Source organism: Asterias amurensis, chromosome 22, assembly GCF_032118995.1.
Source record: "Asterias amurensis chromosome 22, ASM3211899v1".
Classification (NCBI taxonomy): Eukaryota; Metazoa; Echinodermata; class Asteroidea; order Forcipulatida; family Asteriidae; genus Asterias; species Asterias amurensis.
This window is the reverse complement of record NC_092669.1, coordinates 11647645-11661056: the sequence shown is the minus strand read 5'-3', so window position 1 is coordinate 11661056 and position 13412 is coordinate 11647645. Positions and strand designations below refer to the sequence as shown.

The 13412-nt window shown below is 37.2% G+C and overlaps 2 protein-coding genes across 2 annotated transcripts; one reads left to right on the top strand and one right to left on the bottom strand.

The window, feature by feature from the left end:
* The first annotated feature begins 59 nt into the window (after positions 1 to 59).
* On the top strand, positions 60 to 2617 carry LOC139953697 (small ribosomal subunit protein uS9). The gene is made up of 5 exons (XM_071953214.1): positions 60 to 107; positions 235 to 292; positions 984 to 1085; positions 1583 to 1727; positions 2215 to 2617. The coding sequence occupies exons 2-5, from the start codon at positions 239 to 241 to the stop codon at positions 2358 to 2360; spliced, it is 447 nt and encodes a 148-aa protein (XP_071809315.1). The 5' UTR covers positions 60 to 107; positions 235 to 238; the 3' UTR covers positions 2361 to 2617.
* Positions 2618 to 5392: 2775 nt separating this feature from the next.
* Positions 5393 to 11948, bottom strand: LOC139953789 (NEDD8-conjugating enzyme Ubc12-like). The gene is made up of 6 exons (XM_071953357.1): positions 11694 to 11948; positions 10669 to 10763; positions 10044 to 10082; positions 9694 to 9797; positions 8332 to 8395; positions 5393 to 7768 (listed from the first exon to the last, which is right to left on the bottom strand). The coding sequence occupies exons 1-6, from the start codon at positions 11803 to 11805 to the stop codon at positions 7625 to 7627; spliced, it is 558 nt and encodes a 185-aa protein (XP_071809458.1). The 5' UTR covers positions 11806 to 11948; the 3' UTR covers positions 5393 to 7624.
* Between the last annotated feature and the right edge of the window lie 1464 nt (positions 11949 to 13412).

Sequence of the window (13412 nt, the reverse complement as noted above, 5' to 3'; positions counted from 1 at the left end):
AAATATAATTTACTAACTTTCTTTAAGTGGACGAATTTTTCAGAAAATGACCCAAGAATGGGAAACCCGTTTCTTGACCTCTTCTAAATTAACACACACAGAGACAGGTAAAGCTACGACTACCGAACCTAAAAAATGCCTTAAATACGACTTACGATAAATTTTATCTACAAATTATTGAATCAGAATAAACCTCCTAACATTTCTACCTTGTGTGATATATTTTTCTTACAGAACCATGTCTCAGAGTGCGAAAACACCCCGTGAATCGGTGCAAGTCTTCGGACGAAAGGTAATTTTTCAATGCTGAAGTTAACGTGTCATAGCGCCCTCTCTTGGTGTGCTGTGCGTAATATGCTGTACATGCATTATTGCCAAATGGAAATGGAAGGCTAAGGGGGCATTATAGGAGCCTCCCAGAACTTGCTTATTAAACGATCATTTCGAAATACAGTTTTTCAATCAATATTAATTTCACATCTTAAATATTGTTGTTTGTGTTTTATAATATTAATTTAAATAAGTAGATTTTTTTTCCCAATTTTGCGCAGTTCGGATAATTCAATTTCAAATAGGGCCGGGGGCCTTATTAAAATATTTATCAATTTGGCAAATAATTTTGACCCAGGGGGCAGTCATCAGCAGCAGGGCCCAATTTCATGGCTCTGCTTACAATTACAATTACATTAAATTAAAGCAAATGATCGGCGCCTTACTGAACTGAAGCAGGGAATTCTGTGCTTATGTCACGCCTAATTCACGAGTTAGCGGGGAATTTTGGCTTACAAATGCGCGTGCGTACTCCTTGTTACTAGGCATTCTATGCTTTACAAGGCTAGTGCAGAAATTCGGCAGTTGCAGGTAATCTGCGAATGGTGATCGTAGTTTAACTGTTGAATGAATTAGGAAAAATTTCAAGTTGTAAAAATTCAGAAAAACATAAGTTACAAAAATTTTATAAATTTGTTCTTTTATTTTTGCAGAAAACCGCTACGGCAGTTGCCCATTGCAAGCGTGGAAATGGCGTCCTCCGAGTTAACGGCAAGCCCTTGGAGATGCTTGAGCCTAAAGTACTGAAGTACAAGGTGAGAAAATGCAACTTCACCGAGAAGAGTAGCTTGTTGCGTTGATTAACCCTCCATCCTCCGGACCGTCGGAGACCGGAGGGTTACGAGACAGCATGCACAAGATTTGATCATAAAGTGCCATTTCGTCCAATGTTGAAAGACTAGTCATCAGATTTGGCAAATTTTTTACCGCTTTCAAAAATGATGACTCAAATTCTAAGAACTCTGATTTGATCATCAATGTCTAATGAATCCATCCATTACACTCAAAACGTCATTGACATCACCTAGGCAACAAATGTGATCACTGATCATTGCCTTGGTGCCTTTGAACAGCTCCAGTTGAACATTGTTCAATTACCTCATAGGGTGCCCTTTACCAAGGAGAAAATGCCTTGATGCCCTTGCCCTTTGAAAAACAAAGGGTACATGGCCTGCTTCTGTCTGTTATTTTATTGGACCTTTGGAGAGAAATAAAATAATAATAATTACACGTTCTTATTTCTCTCTTACAGCTGATGGAGCCTGTCCTGCTTTTGGGTAAGGAGCGATTCCAGGGAGTTGACATCAGAGTCCGAGTCAAGGGAGGTGGACGCATTGCACAGATCTATGCCATCAGGCAGGCCGTCTCAAAGTCACTGGTCTCATACTACCAGAAATGTGAGTCAAAACATTGGATCTAAAAACGGGCCTTTCCCTATAAAAGCCCAGTTTATACTTCCTGTGAATATTTCACAGCGAATATTTCGCAGGAGTTGAGCTTGAGTCAACTGATGTGAATCATTTGTTGCGAATTTGTGATGTCAAAATTAGTAGTGCCTTTGCAGGAAGTATATACTGGGCTTAACTGGGCCAAGAAGTTTCATGGCTCTGCTTACCGTAAGCAATGAATCTGCGCTTATGGAAGCAAGGAATTCCACGTTTTTGTCCAGCATGTTTCACGGGTTAGCAGGGAGTTTTTGCTTGGGCGTGTGCGAACTCCCTCTTTCTATGCACTCTCTTCGCTCACACAACTAGCTAGCTATTACTGTGGTGCTTGAACAGAAATGGAAAATGCCTTGGTGCCCTTGCTTTTTTTAAAACAAAGCATACAGGACTTGAAACTACATTCAAAAGTGACATTGTGTTTTATTGTTTTATTTTCTAGACGTCGACGAAGCCTCCAAGAAGGAAATCAAGGACATCCTAATCCAATACGACAGGTCACTCCTCGTTGCCGATCCCAGACGCTGCGAGCCCAAGAAGTTCGGAGGTCCCGGACCCCGTGCCCGTTACCAGAAATCATACCGTTAAGTCAACTCCAAATTGTCTCGGCGGATCAGCTCCAATACTTGGAATACTTTTGGGACTCCTCATCAGTTACAAAGATGTTCTTTCAAAGTCTTGAACCTTATCCTAAGATTTCTGTTCTTCATAAACCATCTCTGATTTGACCGGCCCCTTTTGCAAAATGATTTGCAGCGTTCTCTACACTGTTATGACATAGGGCCTGATGATGACGTGTGTAAAGCAAGTTTAAGTAAATAACAATAAAAAAAGCAGGAAAGAAAGTTCATGGTCTGTTTCGTGATTTTTTGTTGAAGTACTGTATTATCATTATATTCATGTTCAATTCATCTTTCTTAACATTGATCGGTCCAATTTCGAGGCTGTATAGTGGCAGGATTTAGACACTAGACACCTTTGGTTATTGTCAAAGACCAGTGTATTCTTACTTGGTCTATCCTAGACTTGGTTCCAAGTCTTTGATCATGGCTTTTTAGTCGTCCTGATATCCGCTACAAACAGTGCCCTCTTGTGATCAACGTTCCTCATTTAGCCTTTGTCATTTAGATTGCGAGTTAGGGCGCGTGATAGCTAATAATGTGGGCGTTTATCGTGGCTGAGATGCAGAAGAATAACCACAATCTAAGACTTGTATCAAGTCTAGTACATCCCAACATATGCATAAAATAACAAACCTGTGAAATCTGGGACTCAATTGGTCATCGAAGTTGCAAGAGAATAATAATAAATTTGTGCACTTTCAGATGCAAAATAAAAAAGGCTCCAGGCCTAAAGACCCGAACCCACACTCCGACAGCCCCTAGTCAAGTGCACAAGACCACTTGGCCAAAACGCATCAAACTGACAAAGAACATACGGAAACTAAACAAGAATTTTCTTACAAAGTGACAAAGACTTCTACATTATATATTCTTTGTATCATCCAAGTGCAACATTGCGGCCAAGTGTACATTACAAAAAAAAAAACAATAGCAAACGTGAATTGTTTTATTTCATGAAAATAAATACTCACATAACGAGTTAAGTATTTATAGTCGTGAATTAATGTTCAACACATCTGCACATATTCATGAGCATACTCAACCATTTATATTAGAAATTAAAAAGTGAAAAAAATCTCACTAAAAACTGGTTTAAATACAGAGTCATTTGGAGCTAAGAACATGCATCAAGAATTTAATAAACAAAAGGACATAGGCCTAAATCATAACCAAACATTTTCAAAAAATTATGAGAAATTTGTGAAGACCAGCAGGGAACTTACTGTTCTCAGAACTGATCAAACTTATCCCTTTATTTTCCAACCGAGTTAGTTGTTTTTGTTATTCAACATTGTTTTTCTTTTAATAAAATTAGTTGATTATTTGTACACTTACTCAACAAAAAAAACACAGCAATTTGCTGATTTTACATTTTATTTTTATGTTTTAAGAAAAGTATCAGCAATCAGACTGTTAGTGGGGCTAAATTTCATAGAACTGCTGAAGCACAAAAAGCAGCTTAGCACAGCAACATTTTGCTTACCGGGTTATGGTCACCATCATACAAAATATGCTAAATTTACACCTTTTTGACTGGTATCATGCTAATTATTGCTAAGCAGTAAACAGTTCAGCCATATTGTGTGCCCTTCGGAAGTGGGGGGGGGGTATTTCACAAAGATAGTTGTAACTTTAGGACTGAACCTAGGACTCTTTAGGAGTTATTAGTCTTAGCCCTCTGTATAATCCAGCCCAGTTTAATTCGTAAAGTTGTAGTTCTGAGTATGTGCACATTGCCAGGAACAATGGAGTTACTTGGAAAGTCTGCTGCCACCTAGTGTCCCACATTGACAAATATGTATCATTACTCAGTACCCCCTTTCGCTCGGCCCCAGCGGCCAGTCTATCCAGGATCGCTGGGATGGGCTAATCGCTTGCACAGATTTTTGTTCAGGAAGTACGTCATGCGTACAGTGCATAGAAATACGGTGCAGTGTGAGTGTGATGCATGATGGGACTGCGCATTATTAAACCAATGTGCGTGCATGATACGTTTGCCCATCCCAGCGCCTTTGGTTAAAGCAAGGCGCTGGGGACGAGTGAAGTACCCCCCTTGGGTGAACATAACCCCTTGAAACTACCCCGATTGGAATTCCTTATACCCCAATCCATCCCTTTTCAATTATTGTATTCACCTGTGAAGTCATCACTGGTTCATACCTGGAGATTATTCCAATATTGAGATATAAAACTACCCCAAATTGGAACCCAAAATATATGCTAGTTTTCACAAGAAGCAATTTGTCAATTGCTGAAACCTGGACCCAATTTTATAGAGCTGCTATAAGCAGAAAGTATTGCTTGACACTTTTCTGCTAAGCAGAAATGATCAGGACACCAGTCACAATTTGTACATGTGGCACAGTAGTTTGGCTGGTAACCTTAATCTGGTAATCATTATTTTGTTGTGCTTAAGTACTTTTTGTGCTTAAGCTCCAGGAAATCAACAAGTTTTGCTAAACAGTTTTTTTCTGCTTAGCAAAAGTTTGCAGGAAACCAGTCACAGATATACATCATCATGCGACATGATATTTTGGCTGGTAACCTTATTTTGGCAAGCTTAGTTTTGTTGTGCTTAGGCAGCTCAATTAAATTGCGCTTTGGCTTAAAGGAACACGTTGCCTTGGATCGGTCGAGTTGGTCTTTGAAAAGCGTTTGTAACCGTTTTTTATAAAATGCATATGGGTAGAAAGATGTTGTAAAAGTAGAATACAATGATCCACACAAACATGCCTCGAAATTGCGTGGTTTTCCTTTTACCTCGTCGACTAACACGTCGGCCATTTATGGGGGTCAAAATTTTGACTCCCATAAATGGCCGACCATGTTAGTTCGCACAGTAGAAAGAAAACCACGCAATTTCGAGGCAAACTTGTGTGGATCATTGTATTTTACTTTTATAACATCTTTCCAACCATATGCATTTTATAAAAAACGGTTACAAACGCTTTTGTTTTGACCAACTCGTCCGATCCAAGGCAACGTGTTCCTTTAAGGCTTTAAACGAAACCGGACCTCAATCAAAGATGTTGCAAAACAGTTAGTTTCTTGTAAGTGTTCATAATGTTTAATAAATAATACTTGTTTACAAAATGTGATGATCATAATAAGTAAACAAAATTATTTTCAGAGCAGACGACAAAACATTTAAAAGGACTCATATATGCAGCATAGTCATTTATGGATACTCCAAAAAACAACGGGTCTCACAAAATGACACGAACGTACATACAGCTTTTGAAAATGGTGTGTTCTGTCCCAACTGCACATTTATAATCGGACAAATATCTGACAAAGTGACTGCACCCCCTTTTTTATTTACATGCCCCAAAATTCCTTAAGGGTAGACACTTTTCTTGTGGCGTTTTCCAAACCTCAGCTTTGGAGCTCCCTGGGGAGTATACAGTCCGTGCTGCGAGTTACTGCGCTCCAAGCTAATCATTCACATAAACCATCTCTGCCCTCACAGGTACCCATTTTACCCCTGGGTGGAGAGAAGCTTAAGGTCAAGTGTCTTGCTCAAGGACACAAGTGTCGATGACTTAACCACCAGAACTTGAGTCCGATTTGTGTACAGTGTTTAAAACATCAAACAAAGTCTTAAGCCAGAGACAAAAGCCTCAGCAGAGGTTTGGCAAAAAGCCACTGGGCCCAATTTCATAAAAAGCCTGTAAGCACTTGCTCACCACAGAAGACTCTTGCTTAGAATTGACTGGTATCCTGCTCATTTCTTGTTAAGCAAAGGAATTTGTGAAACAGCTTTATGAACTTGGGCCCTAGCCATGTTAACCCCCTTAAGGCAAGGGGCCTGGCCATTAAACTAAAGCATTTTTAGGAACAATTAAATTGGGAGCAATTAAGGTACTGGTAAAATTCCAGGTATCTCTGTTCCACAAAATCATTATTATCATCTGTCCAATAAAAATACATGAAATTATTTATTCATTTAAATAGATGTACATGCGTACAAAATCAGCCAACCAACTCTTAAATTAAAGACAAAACCTTTCAAAGGAAATTCTGTTTAAAAAAATGTGAAATTTGTTTTAATAATTAGACAGTTTTTCACAGGAAAAAAACAATAATGTACCAATAATGTTAAATTATATGACAATGTATGACATTTTGACTGCCACTCCCCGATTGCCACTTTGACATGCACCAAACTGTTTAATAAATTGGTGCATGTACAAAATTGGTTTATCTCAACTAGCCACCACCTTTTTGTTGTACGTTCTATAACTCAGATACTTGGCCGAGAATTTGAACTTCAAACGAAAAACTTGGTAATTACCGGAAAATATCTTGGAACCAGACGAAGATAGCCATGCCATGATATCAGAGAGTTTAAAACAACCCAAAGATCTGTTTCATGAAATAAATAAGAGGCATTTTGACATAAGAAAACGTCAGGCTATGCAAACAATACACAAGACATTAAGCCAGGAAATGTCCCGTGACAGTAAACAGTCCAGGGCCAAAATTCATAAAACTCAAAAGCACAAAAACTTGCTTAGCACAGAAAAGTATTGCCTACAATAATAGAGAAAGGTTACCAACCAAATTAACATAAGTTTACATTGCTGTGACTGGTGGCCCACTGAATTGTTTGCTTAGCAAATAAGTTGTTTAAGCAGTTTTTTTCTGCTTAGCAGCTTTATGAAATTGGGCCCTCGACATAGACCCTTGCATTAGACTCCTTGCCAAAAGCCAAAAACAGTGCCCTCACTGACAGTTGCGCGTACACGCATGCATGTGTACATTGTTTGACCAGCAATGGCCGCCAATGCAAGGGATGTATAAAACTGGGCCTAATTCTGTAATGCTGTTTCAAAACAATTTGATTAGATTTTAAAAATGGAACAGTCATGCCGTTTTGGCTAATAGGTCTCGGTCGAAATTCAAAAAAGCAATTCAGCAGAAAATAATGCTCAGAGAAAACACATCAGCTGGACACCACTCCAGTAAATGAAACCTTTTTTGACATTTCTGGGCCACTAAACATGTCGAGAAACAAGCCCAATGGTCTTGTGGATTTTCCCCCAAATTCGAGCCCTGCTTTAACCCCATCTTCGACCTGCTGTAACCTTCACCCTAATACTCTTTCTTTTGATTATCTTAAAGCAGAGGTGGCTTGCCACTTAAAACTCAAGGGGAATGGAGATTGGATAGGGGAAACCGGAAGGGGGACACACACAAATACAAATAAGGAAACACGGGGCGATGTCATCATACTTTGAGACACCTTTCAAAATATTGGCTACCGACGTACCCTCCTCGCATCGACTTGAAGACGTTCTGTTCGAAGAGTCGTCTGTTGTTCTGGAGGACCTCTGCAGCTTCTTTGTTAAGGGGATCATCAGGGTTAGGTTCCTAAAATTAAAAAAATATGAAAATGTTTCAAAAGCATCCTTTGGTATCAATAAGAAACAATAGATTGAGGACCTACTATAAAGTTATACCTCCTACTTGTTAATCTGTTTAATGATAATAATAGTAATAATAGTGGCTTGCTATAAAGTGCTAATATCTGCCACTCATTGATGCTCAAGGTGCTACAATGTTCAGTATTTTACTGCAAGATATGTGGGACTTTGTTTGAACTATCAGACCTACTCCTTTTACATAGCACCATGCTAAGGTTTACAAGGTGCTACATGGGACCACTGACTTAACGTCCCATCCGAAGGATCATGGATAAGTGTCTTGCTTGTAATGACACAAGTGTCACAGCTGGTGATTTGAACCCACACTCTGCTGATCAGAAACACCAGAACTTGAATCTGGTGCTCTTAATCGCTAGACTGATGTTTATTGAGCACTGCATACTCAGTGCTTTCCCTTGTACCGAGTATACAGTGCTCAATGCACATTGATGTAAGGGTAAAACCAAATTATATTCATTGTTTGTGATGTTCAGATTCTTCCTAGCTTACCAAAAAGAGAAATTGCAAGCCATATATGATTGAGTTTATCGTCAGAACGGGTTTCCAGTCTTCTCTGTCAGGAAAAGGATAAAACAACAAGTGGAATATTAGGTAAAACTCATTTTGCGATGCGCAGTGCCATGAAACTTAGCACTGATCATAAACGTGTATAAAAGTACCTCAAAATTACAACAGAACTATAAATATCATTATAAATAATGACAACAAAACTAAGAATGCATTGTACACATTGAATCATAATAACATGATAATTCACTAGAAATAATGACAACAAAACTGAGAATGCATTGTACAAATTGTATCATAAAAAACACGTTAATTATACTATAGCATTATATAAACATATCTAGGCCTGCCGAATACAACACAATTCACCAGTTGCTAGAGGTTGTGAGGAAATGGGGGAAAGGGAAAGAAACTGGGTGAAATCATTAGGTAATATTATAATCTAAAACCCTCAAAATAACATGAGAATTATGAACATCATTAGCAAAAGTAAAAATACATTTTAACAACAACACCCATATAAAAACAATCATGTATTTTTAGCATAAGTATTTCCTCACTAAGCCTGCCAAGTTATACACACAACAAAATGCAATGCAACAGTTAGTAGAGGTTGTCATTTATTGCATTTAGCAATCAACTCAAATACCACACTTTGTTGCATTGTGTCACAATTAGAAGCTTACATGGCTCCTACAGTACAGCCAAAAGTCATTAATGGTTTATTCCAAAACAAACAAATAATAACAATAACAGTGGATTCTTATACAGTGCTAATGTAGTGACGCTCAAGGCGCTTCAACAACCAGGAACACCAGGGTAAAAAAAATCCAAAGGGGCGAACAAAGGTCAAATTACACAGGAAAATATACATGGATGAAAAATGTAAAAAGGTGACAGTATTACACAATTACAAAGATGGCAATATCAATAACACATGAATACAACATGAAACTTCATGCATATTGAACACAATTCAACAGGGCAAAATTTCATGGCTGAAAGGAAAAATGTAGTCTGATCCCTTAAATTAGAATGAGAAGAACTGTCAATATGTGAGCAGGGAACCCAACAAAAAGGGCAATACAATCATAAACTTGTATAATGCAGAATATGCAATAACTGATGACCGTAAAACATTTTTATTTAGGCCATGTCCGAAATGGGCGACTTTGGCTACAGCTACGGCTAGATCAGCGCGTTTGCCAGTGTTAAAGAATAGGCAGACACGCGCTAAGCCGTAGTCGCTGTTTGGGACACGGCCTTGAAGTCACTGATTGGTTTCGTGCATTCAGCTCTCCTACATAAAATCTGGCAGAAGCATGATACAAGTCTATTTCTTACCTTAATATATTTAAACAGACGTTTCCTTCTAGGTCAATGTTGGGATGGTAGACCATTGTTTCACATTTGACCTTTGGTGCGTCGTGAGGGTAACCCTGGCCAATCTGCGATGAGAACAAAATTATAAGGAAAACTTAAACTCATTTCATGAAAACCTTGGTAATTACTAAAAAGACATACCAGCATAAAAACTTACTTGGTAATGAGCAACAGAGAGCTGTTGATAGTATAAAACATTGTGAGAAACTACCTCCCTCTGAAGTAACATAGCTTTTGAGACAGAGGTAGTTTCTAGTAACTTTGACACAAGGGGAACCCCTCCATCAGAGTGCATTACAAGTTGAACTTACCTTAAAACTGAAATAGAACCTCCCATTTTTGTAGAAACCCTGAAATTGGGAAACATTCAAAACAAGTTGTGAGGAAATGAAAAGGAGGCAAAAGAAGAGAATTCAAACAACCATTAAACCTTAACTCACTTGAGTAGTTTCTAATAAAAGAAAAAAAAACATGCTCACTCTAACAAACTCACAACACCATTTAATTTAACACATAAGCTGTTGAAATCTGGTAATGGTGGTATACCAGGGTCCAATTTCATAGCCCTGCTAAGCATGATAATTTGCTTAGCATGAAATTTCTTCCCTGATGAAAACAGGATTACCAACCAAATTTCCATATGTTGCATTGGTTGTTACTGGTATTCAGCCTTTGTTCGCTTAAATCCTGAAAATCACGTTGAAATTTGGTTGGAAATCCTGTTCTTATCAAGGCAAAAATTTCATGCTAAGCAAATTGTTGTGCTTAGCAGCTCTATGAAATTAGGCCCTGATCTTATGTAAAGCATAGGGTCAATTTACTAGAGTCAGTCCTACACATAGGTCCAGCATCATACAATTCAATAACTCAACAGCAAAATGTTGGACTTTAACCAGGGTTTGGGTTGATTAGTGGGGAGTTACCCAACAACTTTACCTCGTCTGGTGTGATAACAAGTTTAAAGTTGAGTATGTCGTCAGGATCAGGGTATTCTATCTGGCAGGTTTTCGGTAGGTTTAGTTCACTTATATCTGGAGAAAAAGTCAACATCAAAAGTCTCGATTAGAAGAAAGCAAGTAAGACAAATCAGAGTGGATTACAATCAGGAAAAAATATCCGTATCCTGCCACCACTTTTTTTATTGAATATGAAATTAGTATCTAATTTACTCAAATGAGATATTCCTTTTGGTAGAAAGTGGTGGCAGGATACGGTAAATCTCTCCGGATTATCTGTCAGGGTGACTCATGACTGTTTGATTTTAGTACTGACGACATGACTGAAAAAATGTAATGCACATTTACAAACAATGAATATAGAAAAACCAAAACAAAGAACGAAACCTGTATCGTATTTAGTATTTTCAGTAACTTCAAAATATGGATCAGGTTAAAAAAAATGGCAGGAGACACAAAACACCAACATCAATGAAAATCCGAATGCATGTATTGATGCTTGATGGATTTCAGATTCAGAATATAATCGTTAAAATTTAATATTATAGATCAAAGAAATTATTATTTAATCGTCAATAACAAAATACTAAAATAGGCCTAGCTAGCGATATAAACATGTTCAAATTATAATCAAATGAGGAGTCTATATCTTCTGATGAATCAAAGAGGAGTAAGTGCCAATAAAAATGTATACAAATACAATTTATAAAGTTAACTGAATTCAATACATCCATGCAAGTCATTTAGGAAAGTACAACAACAAATGGAATGCAACACTTAATTAAAAAATTTAAAAAGAAAATAAAGTTCATGAAATCGTCTTCCATTCCAAACCAAGTTCCTGCAGAATGATTTTATGAAATATTGTTAACCACCCACAACGCCTAAAACAAATCCCAATACTCTACACATTAGTCATAGTTTCACGTCATGAATAAACACAAAATGTCAACATTTCTCATTTTATGTCAAACACTATTTTGTACACTACGTTTACATATTCACCTTTCATGCATCGTAACTGTGCTGCGGAGGCTCTTTTCTGGTTAACTCCTGATTTTTTTCCGGCCGCCTCGCCGTCCCTTTTCTCCTGTTTTAAGGAAAATAACTTAAGCATTGTGCATTTGTGTTGATCTGGGATCCTCCCTCTATCAGTGGAACTAAAAATTGCCCATTCAGTTTAGAGAAAATGATAATTTTAACCGATGTTCTGTTACGGATCTGTGAGGAATTTCGACAGTCTGCGTTTTTTCTCTTAACATGGCGACCTCTATGTCATAGCCTCGTTATGAGAGACGGGCGAGTCCATTTTTGTGGACGGAGACATTAATTATAAATAGAGGGTCAAGCGCGAAAGTTGAATTTATTTAAGATGTAGGCCTACATTGTGTGGATGGTTTATTTCTGTTCATGATCTTAGATTAACAAATCGTTGTTATTGTAAAATAATAATAACGAAAGTGAAATTGGCAACAAAAATTTTTCAAAGGGAACATGAGATTATTCCATTATTCAAAACTTTTATCAAAAACTATATGAAGGGAGGGGAAAAGGAATGTTCGTTAATTAAAAAAAAAAAGAACCTTAGAATGGTGGTGTCTCCCCCAGTCCTAAAGTGGAATAGTCCCGAATAAATTTGCATGTTTTTCCTGAATTAAGGAAACTTACAAAAAATTGCATTAATTCATCATTTGTCTTAAGGTTACAATAGTATTTCTTAATTGACACTTGTTTATGGCATTTTAGCATCTCCATTTTCCACAAGCAATATTTTTGAAGAATTTTCAAGGACACAAAACAAAGAAATAATTAAAAGCAATTGACTGAAGTTAAACATTCTTTATTACCAGTAATAACTCATCAAATCAAACAATACATAAATCCCCAATGTGAATTAGCTCAGTATATTTATTATGTTTCTGAGGCTAGTTTGAATGAAGTGGGCTTCCCCAGAATAAACGTCTCACTTGACATTTTGTCAATTTACTAGCGTTTGTAGGTCTGCCTAAGGCTACAACACTAAGACGCATGCCATTCATAAGCATGTATATGTGTAATTAGCATATTCTTGGGAAAAGCTGAATTACCCCATATAACAACACGATGTACTAGATGTACATATGTATATGGCAAAAACTTAATACAGAAGTTCACAAATGATTAGATCCAGTCAAACAACAAACACAAATCCTTTCAAAGGCCATTTTTATCTTTCATTAAATACAATTCAACATTTGTGACCTTTTCCCCCACCAAAAAGAGAGATTTCCAAAAAAAGAAAGAGAGATTTTAATAAGCCATATTTCAGAATTAAAACAAAATGCCTTATGGATACTATTTGTTCCTGTTAGGTTAATAGTTCAGGCAAAAACTAATCTGATGCGATTTCCAACGCTAACAGTTAGGTACAGGCTGTACTTCAATACTGCTAAGCGAAGAAATTCATGGTTTTTCTTTCAATACTTTTGTTTATTATGGACGGATATAATGTTCACTGTTATATTTAATAGAATGCAATGCAGAGATAAATACACGTTACAAAAGTATAAGAAACAAACCTCAAAACTGTTAAAGTTTTCATAATTGATTTTTTTTATATCAATATAATGCTATAATGCTATTAGTTAGTAGACTCTGGCCTTAAAGGAACACGTTGCCTTGGATCGGTCGAGTTGGTCTTTGAAAAGCGTTTGTAACCGTTTTTTATAAAATGCATATGGGTAG

Coding starts and splice junctions, on each gene's coding strand:
- LOC139953697 (XM_071953214.1), top strand. CDS start 239: ATGTCTCAGAGTGCGAAAACACCCCGTGAATCGGTGCAAGTCTTCGGA. Junction 293..983: donor TGCAAGTCTTCGGACGAAAG/GTAATTTTTCAA, acceptor TTATTTTTGCAG/AAAACCGCTACGGCAGTTGC. Junction 1,086..1,582: donor CTAAAGTACTGAAGTACAAG/GTGAGAAAATGC, acceptor TCTCTCTTACAG/CTGATGGAGCCTGTCCTGCT.
- LOC139953789 (XM_071953357.1), bottom strand. CDS start 11,805: ATGCTTAAGTTATTTTCCTTAAAACAGGAGAAAAGGGACGGCGAGGCG. Junction 10,764..11,693: donor ACAGTTACGATGCATGAAAG/GTGAATATGTAA, acceptor CTTTTTCTCCAG/ATATAAGTGAACTAAACCTA. Junction 9,798..10,043: donor GGTTCTATTTCAGTTTTAAG/GTAAGTTCAACT, acceptor TTCTCATCGCAG/ATTGGCCAGGGTTACCCTCA.